Here is a 20,239-nt window from a genome sequence, read left to right on the forward strand (position 1 = left end):
ACTGTAGAGCAAATAAGTGTTTCACATGAAAAAAATCATAAGATTAACAAAATGTTTTTCTTTTCTGTTGATGGTCTCTGTTGAAAATCGTAATAACCAAATGAAAAAAATATATTTGTATAGTTTGAACCTCTTCAGGAGAATGTGTACTTGGTGAAATAACGATTAGTTTATGTTCATACAAATAAAACTCATTTTTCAAGAAAGAATAATGAGGATAACCAGGGAGGTTCTCTTGAAAACAAATCTTCTACAGTTGCTGGAGAGTATATAGACCTAAAGTAAAAGCTCTAAAAGAAGGACAGCATAATAAATGGGAATATTATGGTTCACTAGAAACAACTGATTCACAATAAAATATAAAAACCCAAGAAGTTAAAAATGCAATATAGAGGTATGAGTTCTGGCAATAAGGCTGGCTAGATCCAATCGCACTGTGCTTAACTTCATCAATATTGGATAATAAGACTGGGAGAAAAACATGCATTTTTCTATAGTTTTTGGTGTACCATTGACGTGAATGTCTACAGAATTCTGAGCCGTTCCAGCAGAATTTTGGGCTAGACACGTGAATGTCCCAGCATGTATGGCCTGAACAGAATCGATAATCAAAACTCCAATTTTCTTTCCTGGCCTTGTCACACTTATACCTTCGTATTGTTTTATAGCTTGCTCGTTGTGTAACCATTTTATCTCTATTGGAAGGTCTCCTTTGAGGACAGTACAAGTTAAGGAAGCGGGTTCTCCTGAATTGAGTACTTCTCCTCCAAGATCCAAAGGTAAAATTTGAGGAGGAACTGAGAAAAGTAACATTTTTCTTCACATAAATGCTAAATTGCAAATGATATTCTACCGATGAGAAGTTAAAGTGTAACTGATGAATCTCAAAAAGGATTCCATAATAAACAAAATAAAAACTTTAAATGGAAAAAAAGTAAGTGGATAAAACAACTAGAAAGGAAAAGGTATTCGGATCACCAACGCAGCTTTTAGTCCTTTCAAAACACAGAACTAAACAAAAATAAATAATACCGTTTACATGTAGATCCACAGAATATTGGGCACTGCCTGCGTGATTTTGAGCTAAACATGTATAGGTGCCAGCGTGTTCTGCTTGCACAGAATCAATGGTAAGGGTGCTAACCTTTTTCCCGGTCTTTGAAATAATGATATTATTATCTGACGTGATAGTTTTGTTATTGTGCATCCAACCTATCTTAATCGGCAAATCTCCTTTGTGTACAGTGCATGTCAATGATGTTACTTCACCAGAATCAACAGATTCCTCACCAAAGTCCATAGGTAAGATTTGTGGAGATACTAAAAACAATTTCGGATGAGACAGAAAAAACAAATCGATTCAGAGGCCCATGTTCAAGATAGAATGAGAAGAAAAAAAAAGTTATCTTGAGAAAACAACTATGCCTTTTTTGTAGAGAAAGAAGCTGCAGCAGACGATGAAGGCATCTATAATCTTCATTTTCTTGTGTAAATATATTTCGGCTGTCCTAGCCGATTTAGTTTTATTCGAAGGATTTTATTTTTGGTGAAGACAAACTAAAAAACTTTAAGTTTTTTTCATGAGAATTGTTTTCTATAAATCAATCTTTATGTTAGTTTTCAATAAGAATCGAAAGGACAGAGTCGATAAGGTAATGAAGGAGTTAACAACAAAGTTCAAATGGCAAGCTTCAATTTTTTGACTGAATACCGTTCACGTGTAGTTCTACAGAGTAGCTCTGTTCTCCAGCGTGGTTCTGCGCCACACAAGTATATTTTCCAGAATGGTAGTCTTTGATGTCATCTATGGACAACTGACTGATCCTCTTTTTCGGATACATAACCGTGATTCCGTCGATTTGATCTACCAGCTTCTCGTTTAGTGTCCAGTAGATCTTCAAAGGTAGATCACCCTTAGTTACCATGCAGTTCAACATTGTCATATCACCAGAGTTGACAGACTCATCGCTAACGTCGAAAGGATGGATTTGTGGAGGTACTAAAATTTCAATTATGGTTCAAATAGGAATTCAAAGCAGTTTTTGTGGCTATGCTATGGCTGAAATGATAAGACACTACGAAAAAAGAACTAGATGAGTTGAGATGGGAGGAGGAAGGAAAGGATTCATAAAATTCTTCAGTCGATATGTTAAATACCGTTGACGTGTAGATCAGCAATGAAGGTTGTATTTCCTGCTTTATTTTGAGCAATGCATTCATATGTTCCAGCATGATGTGCCTGTACGTCATCTATAGAAAGCTGACTAACGCGTTTGTTGGTGTTTGCTATGCTAACGCCCTGTACAGATCGAATAGATAAGCCATTGAGCCGCCAAGTTATCTTAACAGGTAAATCTCCTTTGGTAACTGCACAATTCACTACTGCCATTTCACCAGAATTGATAGGTTCTTCTCCAAAATCGAAAGGGTTGATGACAGGCAATACTGAAATATGGAATAGCGTTGGGACCTTGTTCATATACAATAATAAAAGTGAACTTTCAATTAACCTTGCAGTTAATGTTTCAAAGAAAGATGATGTATCATATTCCCACTACTAGGCTGAAATATCTAAGACTATTTCTATGTTTCAACTATAACATAGAAACTTCAGATCGTAAGCCTAAGGCCATATGTAATGCTTATTTGATTAAACTGGACACTAGAATACTCGAAGGAAAAAACCTAGCAGAGATTTGCGTATCCAAAAAATCAAATTACTTCCTTATGCGAAAATAATAAGCAGCTATAAATAAGAAGCTTATTTTGTAGATAATTCTGTACGAACATTCAGTAAATGAATCTCATTTATCAAGAAACAATGGTTGAGGCTGAAGCTTTGAAGAAGAGGAAATTGATTCAATAGGAGAGTGGAATGCAAATTATAAGATTAGCTAATGTCTCCATGACTACCATTAACATGTAAATCAGCAGAGAATGTCGTATTTCCTGCTTCATTCTCAGCTATACAGTCGTATGTTCCAGCGTGCTGTGCTTGTACGTCATCAATAGATAGCTGGCTGGCTGGCACGTTTATTCGTTTTTGAGATGCTAACACCCTGTACAGATAGTAGTGACATTCCATTGAGCCGCCAACTGATCCTAACAGGTAAATCTCCTTTAGTAACAGCGCAAATAACTATAGCCATCTCTCCAGAATTGATAGGGCCTTCTCCAAAGTCGAAAGGATGAATGAGAGGCAATACTGAAAGTTGGAATAACATTGACAACATAATCATATACAGAAGTGACCTTTCTTATATTAAACTTTTCCTATTTTCCAACTACCTAGCTGTAAGATCAATCTAAGATGAGCCAATTCGTGAACTACAGTACAAAGATTTAGATCAGTTCAAGCTCATGATCATTTGATCAAGTTGGACAGAAGAAAACACTAGAAAGGTGAGAACAAGTGAAGGCTTGCTTATTTAGGAATCAAATTGCTTCCTTATGTGAGAATAATAAGCACCTACAATTGAACTGCCTTCTCTGTAGATAATTCTATACAAATATTAAGCGAATAAATATCATAGATAAAGACACAATAGTTAAGGTTTTCAAGAAGAGGATATTGCTTCGATAGGAATTATGGAATGCATATCATAAGATCAAGAAATGTCTCTATGACTACCATTAACATGTAGATCAGCAGAGAATGTCGTATTTCCTGCCTTATTCTCAGCAATACATTCGTAAGTCCCAGCATGTTGTGCCTGTACGTCATCAATAGATAGCTGGCTGGCACGTTTATTGGTGTTCGCGATGCTAACACCCTGTACAGATCGTACTGATATTCCGTTTAACATCCAACTTATCCTAACGGGTAAATCTCCTTTAGTAACAGCGCAAGTCACTATAGCCATTTCTCCAGAATTGATAGGGCCTTCTCCAAAGTCGAAAGGATGAATGAGAGGCAATACTGAAAATTTGATTCAACAAAGAATATTATCTAGCCATGTATATGACAGAGAATGTGAAGATAGGGATAGAAAAAGCGGGATACACATAAGGCTTTGCAAATTATATGACAGAGACATAATCCTGGCTACCGTTGACACGTAGATCAGCAGAGTAAGTGGTGTTTCCAGCTTTGTTAGCAGCTATGCATCTATAATTTCCAGCGTGATGAGACTGTACATCATCTATCGACAATTGGCTAGCTCTCCTGTTCGTGTTGGCAACACTGACACCCTGGACTGAACTTACTGGCATTCCGTTCAAATCCCAAGTGATCTTCAAAGGTAAATCACCTTTGGAAACTGTGCAAGTGACCAACACCATCTCCCCAGAGTTGATGGGCTCTTCGCCAAAATCAAATGGGTGGATCAGAGGCAAAACTGGAAAATTGGTCAGGAGAATCTATGAAAGTCGAAGAACTTCTATTCGATTTATAATAATCACAACGTCAACAACAGTTGGGCAAACACTAGAGTAACTGGAGAATTGCTATAAAAAGCTTAAGAGAGGAAGGACGGAGATGGGAAAAACAAGTTTTTCTTCATGAAAATACCGTTGACAGCCAGATGTGCTTCGTAACTAACCACTCCTGCAACGTTGCTAGCAACACACGTATATTCTCCAGTGTGAAATGCCTGGATAGATTCAATACTCAAACTGCTGATCCTCTTTCCTATTCTGTTGGTGAAAACTCCTTCTACTGTTTCCACAGACTTGTTGTTCAATAACCAGGTGATTTCAAGTGGATAATCTCCCTTGTTAATGGTGGAGGTGGTATCTCCAGGATTCAAAGATTCCTCTCCAAAATCAAAGTGGGCTATTTGAGGGGCCACTATTGGGAAGAGAGAAATCAGAATTGCTTTTTGTTAGTGCTAGCTTCACACCGAACAAAACTAAGAAAAATGGCAGGTTTCAGCTAGCAAAAATAATCAATGATACTGAAATACCCTTCCATTGAAGGTTCTGGATCAGCTTCAGTTGCAGGTAGAAAAAGCAAAATGCTGAAATAATCTGTGAGCGATACAAAATCCAAAATGAACATAACACATGGGCCTCTCATGAAAAACCAAGGTGATAATGTGCACACCCATGATGGAGCTATTTTGCTAAACTTATGCAAGAATGAATGTATCCTTCTGAAGAGACTGGCATTATTGAATATAGTGCGTCTTCCTATGTTTCTTACCTTAAGCTAGAAAAACATTCAAGCTGAAAGAGATATTCAATGTCCCAGTAAAAATATTCCAAGACGGCATTTTCGATAATTCGATTCATTTTTTGGTTCTCGGTTTTTCTGCCATGGTTAAGATTGAAAAAAAAATCTACCGGTAATATTTTATGTTGAAATTATGCATCAATACTTGACAAATTCCATGTGAAAAAAGGTTCTTTCTTAGTAATGATCTTTTTTGTCAAAATTTGAATTTCCGTATAAAATATTCTTGAAAACATTGTGAAAAGCCCTAACTGAATGTATTTCACTGAAACCAATGGCAGAAAACCGAGATATAATGTAAAAATTGTACTCACCCATAACTTGTACTTCCAGTGATCCTCTAGCGCTGTATCCTTGAGCATTTTTGGCCACACAAACGTAAGTTGCCTGATCTGAAGACCTTTCCACATTTTCGATGATGAGCGTTCCATTCTTGAATACCTTTTGCTTTCTGTTGATTGGTAGAACTCTTCCATCTATGTGGGAAAAAACATATTATTAGTGTCATTGAACATTATGATTTGCAACTGGCGGATGCGCCGGTTACGGTATAGAGCATACACCATTTTGTAACCTCAAATTCGACTCACCTCTTTCCCAAACAACCGACTCTACAGGGTGTCCGGCGAAGGGGCAGTGCACAATGAGGGTTCCTCCAGCCACAATAGCCTGTTTCTCCATAGATCTGACGAAGGGAAGTCCATAAACGTTGATCCTAGCCGAATGGTCAGCAGATCCCACTTTGCTACTAGCGACACAACGGTACAAACCACCGTCATTGGTGTTGATTGAGGTTATGTTCAAGTTGGACACGACATCCCCGTTGACAGCCACGTATTGACCGATCTGATACCTGTCGCTGTTGGACAGTTTACGGCCGTACAGTTCCCAAGTCATCTCGGGTGAAGGAATACCGGAAGCGATACATTTCATGATTACGGAGTTTCCTGGTTGGACGGTTTCTTCGTTGAAAGTTTGACGGATCTGTGGTGGTTCGAACCTGCCTCCCAGCTTCAGTTCTGCCGTGGCTTCAGCGCTCTCTTGGTCGTTGCGTATGAAACATTGGTACATTCCCTTGTCTTCCTTTCTAACGGCTTCGATTCTGAGTACAGCTTCTTGGTGGTCCATTGGGTGACCGTCTTTGAGCCATCTGATTGTCTTGATTGGGTTTCCTGTAGAGAAACGGTTGAAAAATTAGTTCTTACGGACATTGAAGAGATCAGATGATGCGAAGGGTGCAAGATTCAAATTACCCACCATTTTGAGACCACGATTATGTTATGACAGATCGATGGGTGACATACGAGAGTTAGTAAACAAGCCACCTACTCAACAACAAGAAATACATGATGGGCGAGACCAAATGTTCCTTTAGAAAGGGGGGAAAATATTACATTGAAAACCTTAAGCTTTGAATCTTTCACCTCTATTAGCATCATTCATACATAATATGGTGTATATGCAGAGATGGTAAAGATACTGCAAGACAAAGAGAATCTGAAGTCACTTCGGTTATCCGGTGAACCTTTCAATAAATAAACTTGTCCAAACATTTATCTTGAGTTACATTTTAGATGCTCGATGATATTAAAAGAACTAAGATACAGTAATTTAGATACTCTGAGGTAACAAAGATTCTCTTAACAAGATTTAGCTCTGTGTTGAACCTACCTTCAAAGTTACAGGTGAAAACAGCGGGTCTTCCAAAATCGATGGTTTGTACATTTGGTGCGATGTTTGCCTTCAATGGTGCAGTAACAGTCAACACGGTCTCAACACTCTCTCCTCCAACTGAATTGTTCACCACGCAAAGATACTTTCCAGAATCCTCAACTTTGGCCTCTCTGATGATCAAAGTTCCTGCCACTTGCTTGACGCGATCGTTCAAAGTTACTGGTTGCTTCCTGGTTGTGCCATCGACGAATTTGTACCACCTGCAAGGATTATAATTCGTCAGTGCAAAATCAGAGTAAGAAAACTTTTTGGGGATCCTATGGCTTATTTGGTATTTTCACGAAACCATATGAGGTTATCTGCTTCCAATTCCGATACCAAATGAACCATAGAATGGGCAAAGTTAATTCAAGGATACTTTGATTTCGAACAATAATACCTGTAGAAAGGTACGGGAAAGGACTGGGCAGGGCATAGAAGAACAATGGGCGCCTTTACCAATACCGTTCTAATATCGATGGTTCTAGAATTCAGTTGGGGTCCAACGGCTCCAGTGGGTTCTGCAAAACGACCAAACTAAGAACAAGATACTCACCTCCATCGGCATAGGATACCCTTGGACCAATAAAAGACTAATGAACGAATGACTATTGTATGGTATGGTAGTGAATTTTTCTGGGAACCAATCCATTTCTATATGTCTCAGAACAGAGCTGGGTAGTGTATCCAAAAGAAAAATATTTTAGGAGATATTTCTTGATCTGACTCGATACTATTCCGCCAGTATTTCAGAAGCTTAACATAGTTTCCTTGATTAACGAAAAGAGACAAAACCTACCTTTTAACCGGTTCTGGAAAAGCTTGAGCATCGCAGAGTAGAACTATGGGTGATAAAATGCTACCGACCAGTTTTGTCAAACCATCACCAGCAATTTTAGGACCAGTCTGACCAGTAGGCTCTACAAGTGACAACAAACTTAGAAGGAAGCATTGATTACCTGAATATGGGAACAGGGTAACCAGAGACTTCACATAAGATGATAATGTCTTTCGTTGAAGAGATTTCGAGAACTATGCTACCATCGATTTTTTTTCCAGAAGCTTTTGGAGGTATATTGTTTGTTGGTTCTAGATAAGAGAGTTGAATATCAATGGAAGTATTCAAGTTTTAGATGTTGGGAAGGGTATCCTTGCATGTTCCCATTGATGACACTTATGACAAATTATGATTGACAAGCCAACAAAATGGGATTGTGAGATAGAGTCGACGGTGAAATGCCTGGCTATATGCCGATATATGGTTCCCAGCCACATCACATAAACCTCCCACTTTACTCAAAAAATATCACCGAAAAATAATTATATGTTCTTTCTTACATTATTTTTCCCCGTGTAGAATTAGTTACGAAACCAAAAACCTAAAACCAAATCACACTTACGAATATCTAGGTACTGGAAAGGCTGTCACTTGACAAGTTAGCCATGCAGTGGTGTTTGGCCTTACAAGAACAACTTGCCATCCTTGGAAACTTTGCAAACTTTTTTTGGGAGCCACGTTATTGGTAGGCTCTGGGAAGAAAATTCCAACAATTAGGTAGGTAATTAAAAAAAAATGAGGGGCACTTTCAAATTTTCAACAAGAACAACAATTATAGCCTTACATAAAGCGTGGAACAGGAAATCCAGAAACTTGACACGTCAACCAAGCAGTGCTGTTGATTTCGATACTGACAACTCTCCAACCACCAAACTCAGCACCTACTTTTTTGGGTGGTACATTGTTGGTTGGTTCTGGAAGATTCGAAACATGAGAATCTGAAGACACCTGAATGCAAGGATAGGGTTGACCAACAAGACAGACAACAAAGTAAAAAGCAATCTGATCTTTCATAAATACCTATAGATTGGCACAGGGTATCCAACAACATCACAAGTGAAAATAACTGGTGATTGCTGTTGAGTGAAGTATAATTTGCCTCCTTCGTATTTTTGGCCTGGTACCTTAGGTGGAAGTTTTCCAGTTGGTTCTGGTGGAAAAAATGGAAATTAGGTTGGAAGGAGAGAATGGTAGTATCCTTGCTTTTCTATAGTGAAATATAAGTGTATTTTGGTGCGTCCATGAGAAGGTAATTAAGTGACAAAACCTCTCGTGGTGCAGATAGTGAAACAACCAATATTCTGATACCTATGTAGAGGAGCAGGAAATCCTTGAGCAGCACAAAGTAGAGCCATCATACTGCCAGATCTGAAGGAAATTTTTAGGCCAGATATGGTTTTATCTTTAGCAGTTGGTGCAACACTTGTCTGCGGTTCTGAAGATGTGAAAAACAAACGCTTGGTTAAATTTGAAGGAAGAAGAATCTACCTGACTGTCGGGATATTCGAAACTTTAAATACTAACCTGAAGACAGGAATCGGTTGAGATTGAGCAGGACATAACAGAGCAAAGCTCTGTCCAGATCTCCTGATCAAACTGAAAATTTTCGACTCGAATGAAAAAGTAGGGGCTTTTGAACCTACAGGTTCTGAAAAGAAATTGAAAACCAAAGTTAAGGCATGCTTAATTTATACTCGAGTGAGTTCCTCGAAACTAACCTTATTTTGGGAACGGGTTGAGCTTGGGCTGGACATAAGAGAGCAAAACTTTGACCTTGACGTCTTTCGAATGTCAAACTTTTGGCATCCGAAGAAAACGAAGGTGCTTTCAATCCCACCGGTTCTGCGTTAATGAAAAATTTGATTATGTATGTCAATTTCGGACCTGAGTGTTGGAATTGGGGTTTAGAGTTTCAGAGACAGTAAAAAGAGAATCTGTCCGAAAAGAAATGTTCAGAATATTGATTTATAAAAAGATGAAACTAACCTGCTTTTCGGTACAGGCTGAGCTTGTGCTGGGCACAACAGGGCGAAACTGTGACCTTGGTGCCTTTCGAAGGTAAAACTTTTAGAATCTGAAGAAAAACTGGGAGCTTTGAGGCCAACGGGTTCTGTGTTGAAAAAAATAGAATGAATGCATTTTTCATTGAAATATTCGATCGATATTAAACATGTAAGCCAACAAATTGAATAAGTCTGAGCTTACAAGAGATTCTGGCTTAAAAAGTCGACCCTGATTTGTTTCTTTCAGCAAGTATTTATATAAACTTGATAAGAACTAGGATAAAGTAGTGTGCGGAGTATATGAACTAGATTAATAGATATATGAAGAAAAATGTAAAGGAGTTCTATCCAACGAAGGATGTAGTATCACAATAGAAAAAGAATATTGTATGAATATTGAGAAGAGTGTGTTGCAAATATGAACTAACCTGCTTTTTGGGACAGGCTGAGCTTGTGCTGGACACAACAAAGCGAAACTATGACCTTGGTGCCTTTCGAAGATAAAGCCTTTAGAATCTGAAGAAAAGCTGGGAGCTTTGAGGCCAACCGGTTCTGCGATAAAAAAAAATAGAATAAAACAACGTTCGGATTTTGCATTGTAAGATCGAATTGATAGAACTAAATATAGTAACAAACGAATTGAATAAATCTGAGCTTACAAGAGATTTTGGATTAGATTGTCAACCCTGATTGAATTAGCATAAACTGGATTAAAACCAGTATAAGGTTTTTCAGTTTATTTTTTATAGTTCAAGCCTTTCTAACTGCGTTCAATACGACCTAGATTGATGTGATTAAGAAACGCAAGGTTCGAAAATATATTATTTGAAATACATAGTTTGTACGAAGCATATCCAGGAATTATATCTAACGAAGTTTTGTATTGCATTCATGTCAACTCTTCTTGAATAAAGACAATTACTAAAAACAAGCCCAAGAAGACTGAAGCAATAAACACATTCCTTCACCACATTTTTCTATAGAAGAAAATTAAACAAGAACACTATATCGTAGAAGAATGTAGAGAGCAGTTAGTTACGAATGAGAACTTGTAGAACTAACCTGCTTTTTGGAACAGGCTGGGCTTGAGCTGGACACAACAGAGCAAAACTTTGACCTTGATGTCTATCAAAGCTGAAGATTTTCGAATCAGAAGAAAAACTAGGAGCTTTCAATCCAACCGGTTCTGCGATAAAAACAAAAGAATGAGACTTTCTTCAGACTTTTCCAATGAGTAAAATAAGTCATATTATATGCAAGATTTAATGTTAAATGTTTTCTATTCCGAAACTCCTAAGCCTCTAAGATACATCCCTCCAGCAGCTTCTGTGTAAGAAGAACTGGTTTTCTATAGGGTGGTGATTCAACTTCTAGTACATAAACTACACCAAAGGATCATTTATGAACTTTTAAGATAAAAAATATCAATGCAGCATACTCCAGAACGAAAATGCAAAGTGATTTTTTAATAATTATTCACATTAGTATAGTTTCTTCATTGAAAGATTAAACCCCCCTGTAGATGATACTTATCGCATAAATCTGAGTTTAAACGAGATTACTGAGATTTAAGCTCAGAAATTTGACTCTGACATGTAATCCAAGTTCAGGTTCACATAAACTGGATTAAAATTAGGATAAGGTTTCCCAGTTGAGACCATGATAGTTCATTATATCACGATGAGAATATTAAATGTTGGGAGTTTTCCATACTGAATCTTTTCAGTTTAGGGTAATGAAGTGCGAATATCTGTTACAATCAAATTTTCTAGTAGTTTTTTTACTGTTTTAACTTTGTGTTCAATGAATAATATATTATTCTGAGCCCTATAAAGAAGTTTATTCAAGGTATTAAATCAATTTCACCAGATTTACCTGAACATTGGCGTAGGAAGGCCCTGGGCAGGACACAACAAGACGAAACCTTGCTTTTCTCGAGTCACGTAAGTAAAACTCTTAGAAAGGGAGGAAAATGTTGGTGCCTTCAATCCCACAGGTTCTAATCAACAAAAACAAAAAATTCTTGAGTAAGCCAAGCTCACCTGAACATTGGAGTAGGTAACCCTTGGGCTGGACACATAAGAACAAAACTAGATCCTCCTGTTGCTTCAAACGAAAATATTTTGGACGCAGAAGGAAAGGTCGGAGCCTTGAATCCAACAGGTTCTAGGGGAAGAACAACGATTGAATTACCTGAAGCAGTTACCTGAATGAGGGGAAGGGTAACCCTTGAGCAGGACACAACATGGCGAAACTCAGTCCTTGACTCCTCTCGTATCCCAACAATTTGATGTCGTTCGAGAAAGATGGAGCCTTGGATCCCACAGGTTCTAAATTGAAATGAACAAGGATAGAATAAGATGTTGACCTACCTAAACACTGGAACTGGTAACCCTTGCGCTTGACACAACAGGACGAAACTTTGTCCTTCATTTCTACTGAAAGCGTGGAAGAGATCTTCAGAAGAGAAAACGGGAGCTCTAACTCCCACTGGTTCTATTCGAAGAGAAAAAGGATTGAAATATAGGTCTAGTGTTGAACCCGAATGTTGCGAAGATACCATTTGTGATCGAAAGAAAACCAATAAGGTAATCGATGAGAATTATTGTATCCTAAACATTAGAAACACATATTTATACATGCGAGGAAGAACCAGCATTAAGGACGAAAAACTCCAACATACCTAAACAAGGGCACAGGCAATCCTTGCGCTTGACACAATAGCGTGATACTCTGTCCTTCATTCCTCATGAAAGCGTAGTTCAGATTATCCGTAGAAAATATAGGAGCCTTCACTCCAACAGGTTCTAATAAATACCAACATAATCATAAGAGACACAAAAACTACACACCTGAACATAGGGACAGGATAGCCCTGGGCCTCACAAAACAGTGCAACATTCGTATCAACATTCCTGTCAATATGTCTGTACTTCAAATCAGCCACCATGTTTGGTGCTCTTGAACCGATAGGCTCTAAGGAAACGAACAACAATTAGATTAGAACTTCCTTTACCTGAATGATGGAACAGGAAATCCGTGTACGTCACAAAAAATCACAACATCCGTTTTTTGGTCTCGTTTCATCAACTTGAGTTGCGAATCGGCCATCATGGTGGGTGCACGAAAACCAATAGGCTCTAGATACAGAGTTAGAGTTCAGAACCAAGTGTGAACATTTACCTGAATGATGGTACAGGAAATCCTTGGGCTTCACAAAACAACACGATGTCCTTGTTTTGACCCCTTTCCAGAAGTTTCAACTTGGAGTCAGCAAGAACGTTTGGGGCTCTTGAACCAATAGGCTCTGTACGAAATAAGGAGGATGGTGAATGCAGAAGAGGCAAATACCCCAATGTTGAGATAGGAGTAAGTGAGAGTATATACTCTGTATGTATAACCAGTTGATTGAGTACCTATTGAAGCATCATTCAGAGTAGAGTTTAGATGTGCAAAATATATGTCTTTCTTTAGCAACAGATCCCAACATATTCATTTTGAGAACTAACATTAACTTTTTTAGAGAATACCAAATGTGGTTCTCTGTTTTAGGCTGCAATTGAACATACCTAAAAGCTGGAACTGGAAACCCTTGGGCTGGGCATAAAAGAGCAATTTGAGAACCATTGCTCAAATTGATCACGTCGTATTTAGACTGAGAAGATACTTTTGGCAGAGTACTGCTGATAGGTTCTGCGTGGAAAAAACAAAAGGAAAGTCGTTAGAAGCTGAAAAGTACCTTATTGAAGGGACAGGATAGCCTTGGGCTGAACAAAGTATAGTTGTGTTTTCACCAAACGATGTTTCGAACGAATGACTCCTATCTGCAGATGGAAGTTTAGGCTTGACGCTACCAATAGGTTCTGGTAAACAGACAGAAGGATTAACACCAGGTAAAATTGTTCCCATCAAAGTTTCATTCTTAATTTTCAGCATTTACCTGAATCTTGGAACTGGAAACGATTGAAAGGGGCATAGGAGAGTTGAAGACACGCCTAGGTTATCGGTAACGCTCCTAGATTTGTCTCCAGATGTGAGCTTAGGCCCCACCGTACCTACAGGTTCTGAGAAACATCCAAAAAATCAGTGAACGGCCAGAATAGCTTGGCTAGTGAACATTGGGATGGTATGCAAGGCAAGTTTTTACCTGTAACTTGGTGCTGGGAAGGCTTGTGCAGGACACAGAAGAGCGAAGGAGTTGTTGGAGACGAAATTGTCAACCGTCGGAAATTTCGGTATGTTGGGTCTTACACTTCCAACAGGCTCTGAAACGTCGAAATCGAGGGGTTTTAAGCATGTTGTTACCTGTTTGTTGGAACAGGAAATGCCTGAGCTGGGCAGAGCAGAGTTAACACTTCGGAATTTCTAGACGTAAAACCGCGTAGGTTATCGGTTGCTGGGAATTTTGGTGCTACACTCCCAATCGGTTCTGTCGACACATAATTTTTTTTAGAATGTGTCATAGGTCGGTTTTTGGGTACCCTCGAAAGAGCCAAACATGTACGAACATGAGCCAAAAAGATCAGGAAGAAATTCCTGGAACTTATACCTTGTCAGAGGAACTGGAAAACCTTGGGCAGGACATAGCACGTTCAGAGTGTCGTCCATCTTAAAAACGTATTCTTTGCGTACCTCCAGCGGAAACTTAGGTATAACACTTCCAACAGGTTCTAAAATAACGAAAACACATACTGTCATTGCTGTGACTTGGCGAGATCAGTTGAGAACTTATTAGAATCGCAGTTCCTCCACTTACCTTAGGTACTAGGCAGGAATGACTGCTGACCTGTCAATCCTAAAACCTGCGGTGACAGGTCCAGGATAGGGGTACCCAAATCCACAATACCAACCTTGAAAGCTCGAAATGTTTGTAGCCAATTTTCCCATAGTGGGATGGGATCGGAACAGAGGGGGAAACAGAGGACAGGTATACTTCAACTCTTTTTCCAATTTTGAAAAAATATCGAAAATTTTGAAAGTGCCCGTTTTTTGAAAAGCAAGGGTACCCTATCCCAACATTCAGGTAAAATTCGAGATGTGCACAGCTTTGCTGAAGAATACCGGCGATATTTTTCAACATAGTTGCTATTGTTGTTTCCCGTTATTAACTGAACTGTTTTGATTTGGCAGAAAATATCAGATTGGTATCAGCTACAATTTATAACTTCAGCTGACAAGTTTCAACAGGATTTTAGAGAAAAACCACATTGAATCCTGGCGAATTGGCTGATAGATCAATAAACAATGTTTTATGATTATTTTAAATGAACGTTTTTGCTAGCAAATAGGGTACAAAATGTATAGAAATGAGTGAGTATTTTCTGATATTTCCTGTATTCATGTAACCAAATCAAAAGTCAGCCAATAATGAGAGAAGATTCATGGAGAAAATCAAAGTTTCATTAACTTTAATGAGTTTCTCAATGAGCCTCTTATATATTCAGTCAACTTAAACTAAGTATTCAATGAAGATGTATCAATTATCGCTCTTTAGGTATATAATCAACCACTTATTGCTATGAATACAATGAATAATGCATTATGCTGATTTTAAAGATAACTTCTCGAATCATCTCAGAATAAATAACATAGCCCAATGAATAAGTTCCTTTCCATAATGATGAGACTCAAAATACAAGGTGTTTCAGGAAAGTTTGATCCTATCAAAAAAAGTGAACTGGATATCGAAAAATAAAATATGTAATTGCTTATAATGACCTAGCAGGTAAACCACGTGATGGCTTTAATTTTGTTTAAATTTTTATAACCTCACGAATAAAAAGTCCATGATAGATAAATCGGGTCTGGGTGAAGGCCAATAGCGTTATTAGTGCTTACTAGGCTTTTCCCACTTTAATAAATGACATATTTCTACTATGAAGCAATCCAAATGTCCTCAATGAGAGGTGACAGAAATTGGTATCCTCGTAGTCCTGATTTCACTACTATGGACTTTTGCTGTGGGGATTATCCAAAGTCCAAAATTCTTCACTAGGTCGAAAAATTATTTACGAATTGACAATCATTATGAAGGACACCTTCATACAAAAATTCACTGTTCGATTAAATGAAGTTTTATAAATAGAAAAATTTCCTTCAATAATGACGAAACATTTATTCGATAGATAATTTATTTCTTTCAATCTATATACTAAAAATACCTTTGAGCATCAAATGCAGAATGCAAAAGCACATCTTTCGTTATCAATATTAATGCAATGTTTGTTCCATCAAAATTACCTAGAGAGCGATAATTGATAACAGTGTAATCCAATAGCTACTTGATAGAGTGATTTCAGTTCGTTATTACTTCAATTGGATCGAATGACTAAATTGAGCGGTAAATTGAATGATTTAGTATCGTTTAGTATGTGACATATATTCGCTACGTTCGAGGGCAAAATAATCCAAAGATAGAAATCAACGAAATTTCTAACTGATATTCCCATAAAATAGTTAATCTATTCATTCGTGTGTATCTTAAATTTGTTTGAATTGATCTTTACATCCACTCGCTTTGAGGTTATAAACTTTGATTTTTAATCGCATACGTTCAATTATTTCATCACCAAATCAAATTTTTCGAGATGAGATTCGTTTCGATATATGTCAATTTTCATTTTTTTTATGCGACATTTCAAACCTCAGAGTAATAAACATAGATAGAGGGAGCATATTACATTTTCAGTAAGCAAATTTTGTCCCCAACTATCAAATTTGACATGAAGCGCGCGGAAATGAAAACATATCAGTGATACGATATTTCACTCAATTCGCGAGTTTCTCCACAAAGAACACACTTCTTATGTCCCATAGTGACTCAACGTTTCATATTAACTCAAAATATACCTATTGAAATAAATATCAAAATATGTCAGAAATTATGAAAACAAACTTCAAGCGCGCTAAACGACGTGAAACAACCGATGACACTAGGAGAGCAAAAGTTGCCAAACCTTGGATTTCAGCAGGTAGATACAGAAAATAATTAATATCCTGCTTATCATTAATTCGACAATCAGGAATAATATCGGATTCCAAATATTCAAATTTGCATATTTAATCGGGAATCAGTCAAATAAATATATATCATTCAATATAATATACATTCATAACGATATACTGAAATTGTGAATTTGAAAATATATCACAATCCGACAACGTAATCTAACCATGTTGGGGACATGTAAAAATTGCGTATACTCCCTCTATCTATGTTTATTACTCTATGTTTCAAACCTTCAAGTCTACGAGAACGTGCTTCAAATACCTATTCGATGTATCCGGAAATGATCTGAATGTATTTAACCTCACTTCCTGTATATTCTCTCCAGTTCATAAATTAACACTTCTCTAATAACAATGAAGTGTATATTTATAGAGGATAGTGACTGTGTGTCCCGATAACTAATGCCCGCCACTCACGAAGCGTTTCTTCCAGCGTTTGGTAGCTAGCGTCGAAGAGATTCCAGTCAGACAGCTCGGGACACGGCCGTACGACTGTAAATCAGAGTATGAACTTGACTGCCCGACTGGAATCTCTTCGACGCTAGCTACCAAACGCTGGAAGAAACGCTTCGTGAGTGGCGGGCATAAGATCGAGTTGACTAGGCAAACAACTGAACAAATAAGTGTTTTTTAGATGCAGTTTTTTAGAGGGTGGCGAGCGAGGGTGGTATAAATTTAGAACCAAGAGCCCCCATATTCAAACATTTGTCAATTGGGGCGCTTTGTCTTCAAACAAAGATGTATCGCTACTTTATTTGAAGTTCCGATAGATCAAGTCCAAAATTAAAGACCTAAACGAATGCTCAATATTATATACTGAGTATAAACTTTGAACTTTTCAACTGAGTGGATGTTTTTTTTTTTCATTTCCTTCAACATTAATAAATTTTGGTTTTCAAATAACAATATGATTTGAAAAGGTTATAATGGCAACACTGTTTACTACTTTTTGACATTTCTTATGTCATTTGTGTGCAGTAGGTTATGTTATTCAACCAAGGAACGCGTCAATAATGTTTAGAAATTATTGAATCATTTTATCATCATCACTGCTCATTTATGAATACTGAAAGAAATTCAAGAAGAATTGATGTGTAAAGAAAATCAAGTTTTACATTTGTCAGCAATCCTACAAATAGTGAGTCGATTAACTGAATAATGCCATCCATGAATTGTTCTTAAATTCCACACAGAATTCCCAAATGAGCACTGATTTTGAGAAAAAAATTATAAACGTCGTTGAAAAGTGTATCTGCCATGATAAATGACATAACCTACTGAACACAAATGACATAAGAAATGTCAAAAAACAATACACTGTGTTGCCATTATTATAAACATTTCAAATTATTTCTATTGAAAATACGCTTTAGTTGATAAACCTAGCTGCTTGATCCACATTGCTAGTAGATCAACCAAACTGATAGATAAATAGAACCGATAAATTTAGTGAGACCATGGGTCAATTGAGATGAAATCATAAATTTATTATTCGACATAATAATGTCAGAATAAATAACGGTCTATCAGCAATTATTGATAAACCACAGATCAACTATATCAAGTAGCTGTCGTAATACATTGGTAGAATCATCAATTGTTTCTTCTATGGTTCCTTCCATGCGACCGGAAGCAAATCAAGTCACAGATAACGAAGTGCGACAGTCGACGAATACAAATCCAATAAACAATAGTTCTTTTGTTTTCAGGCCATTTTTGGAAACAATTTATCCTTCTACCATTCATTAGTACCTTGTTGCATCAGGAATGTCAATTGCTGTGGTCAATAATTTATGCGAAAAATTTTCGTTCGACAAGTTGGTGGAGTAGAAACAAGAAAAAGCAATCAGTTTGTTGTTGATGAACGCGACTCTCAAGAAATCAACAGGATACTTTGGTTTAATGATTATAGAAAAAACTCATTCCGAAATCAGAATGCAACTTTCAGTAAAACACAAGTTCCAAGAAACAATTTCATTAAATTTAGAAACTTGATTTTTAGCCTTTGAAATGAATCGATTGGTTTCTTGAACTAATATACCAATTGAAAAGTTCCTGGTCTGATGCACAGATGGCGGTGATAGTATTAAATATATATGATTTTCAGTTAGTATCAACCTTCAAACGATAAGTGTCAAAATTTGACAGCAGTCCGACCATTAGTTTGTGAGATAATGCGTTGTGAGTGTAGCTACTTTCGTTATTTGAAAAAACATAGAAAACAAAATTTCTTGCTGATAATATATTGCTTTTTGAAGGGAAGAAATACAGTTGAAGCAAAATCTTGGCTTGATGAAGAGTTTCCGGGGTCTGCACCAGGAAAATCAACCATCATTGATTGGTGTGCTGAGTTTAAACGTGGTGAAATGAGCACCTAAGACGGCGAACGCAGTGGGCACCCAAAAGAGGCTGGCACCGACGAAAAAATCGAAAAAGTTCACAAAAAATTTTTGAATGACCGTAAAGTAAAGTTGATCGAGATAGCAGACATTGTGAAGATATCGTCTGAACGTGTTCATCATATCATTCACGTAGAGATAATGTACATGAGAAAGCTGTGTGCAAAATGGGTCAAATCGATCAAAAGCAACAACGTGTTAATGATTCTGAGCAGTGTTTGAAGCTGTTTAAGTGCAATAAACCCGAATTTTTGCGTCGATATGTGACTTGGCTCCACCAATTCATTCCGGAGTCCAATCGACAGTCAGCTGAGTAACTGCACACTATAAACCGAATACAAAGCGAGGAAAAACACTAGTCAGCTGGCAAGGTTATGGCATCAGTATTCTGGGATGCGCAAGGTATTCATTGATTACCTCCAAAAGGACCAGACCATCAACAGCGATTATTATAAAGATTTATTGGATCGTTTAAACGTTGAAATCGTTAAAAAACGGCGCCATTTGAAGAAAAAAAGGTGCTGTTTCATCAAGACAATGCGCCACAAATCAATGAAAACAATGGCAAAATTGCATGAATTGGGCTTCGAATTGCTTTTGCATCCACCGTATTCGCCAGATCTGGTCCCCAGCGACTTTTTTCTGTTCTCAGACCTCAAAAGAATGCTCGCTGGAAAGAAATATAGCGCCAATAAAGAAGTAATCGCCGAAACTGAGGCCCATTTTGAAGCGAAAGACAAATCGTACTACAAAAATGGTATCGAAAAGTTGGAAGATGTTGAATAACAAAATCGAATTTTGCCAAAAAAAAATGTGTTTTACTATGGTAGATCGGGGACTTTTCAATTGGAGTGTTAGGATGATTTTAGTATCTAACTTAATTTAATAGGTCTCATACTCAAGATAATTTGCATTGTATATTTTCGAGTTCCCGGATGACAATGGACAGAAATAAAATAAAGAACGTGCCTGTCACGGAAATAGGTCACATGAAAATGGGGAAAACATTCCACAACCATGCTATTTTCTGCGTTAATGAGAGTACATCACGCACATATTATTTTCCCATTTTCACAACGCGGTGGTGAAAATTTTTCACACGTTC

The 20,239-nt window shown here is 37.4% G+C and overlaps 1 protein-coding gene across 50 annotated transcripts in view; it reads right to left on the reverse strand.

Annotated features, from left to right (window-relative positions):
• LOC123680141 (Down syndrome cell adhesion molecule-like protein Dscam2) overlaps positions 1–20,239 on the reverse strand; it is a 109,506-nt gene that overhangs the window by 49,329 nt on the left and 39,938 nt on the right. For 16 of the 50 annotated variants that reach the window (XM_045617868.1, XM_045617858.1, XM_045617869.1 and 13 more), the window contains exons 5-8: positions 8,745–8,874; positions 6,845–7,107; positions 5,764–6,345; positions 5,488–5,649 (exon numbers count right to left, since the gene is read on the reverse strand). In XM_045617868.1, the coding sequence (XP_045473824.1) occupies positions 5,488–5,649; positions 5,764–6,345; positions 6,845–7,107; positions 8,745–8,874 (1,137 nt within the window). Of the gene's footprint in view, positions 1–1,032; positions 1,321–2,157; positions 2,446–3,631; positions 3,920–5,487; positions 5,650–5,763; positions 6,346–6,844; positions 7,108–7,286; positions 7,408–8,286; positions 8,417–8,744; positions 8,875–9,442; positions 9,567–9,710; positions 9,835–11,769; positions 11,894–12,910; positions 13,035–13,296; positions 13,421–13,466; positions 13,591–13,667; positions 13,792–14,032; positions 14,157–14,276; positions 14,398–20,239 lie in introns of all 50 variants that reach the window. The other 34 variants (XM_045617883.1, XM_045617876.1, XM_045617878.1 and 31 more) reach the window with 18 other exon arrangements.

The sequence above is a fragment of the Harmonia axyridis genome, chromosome 5, assembly GCF_914767665.1.
Source record: "Harmonia axyridis chromosome 5, icHarAxyr1.1, whole genome shotgun sequence".
Classification (NCBI taxonomy): Eukaryota; Metazoa; Arthropoda; class Insecta; order Coleoptera; family Coccinellidae; genus Harmonia; species Harmonia axyridis.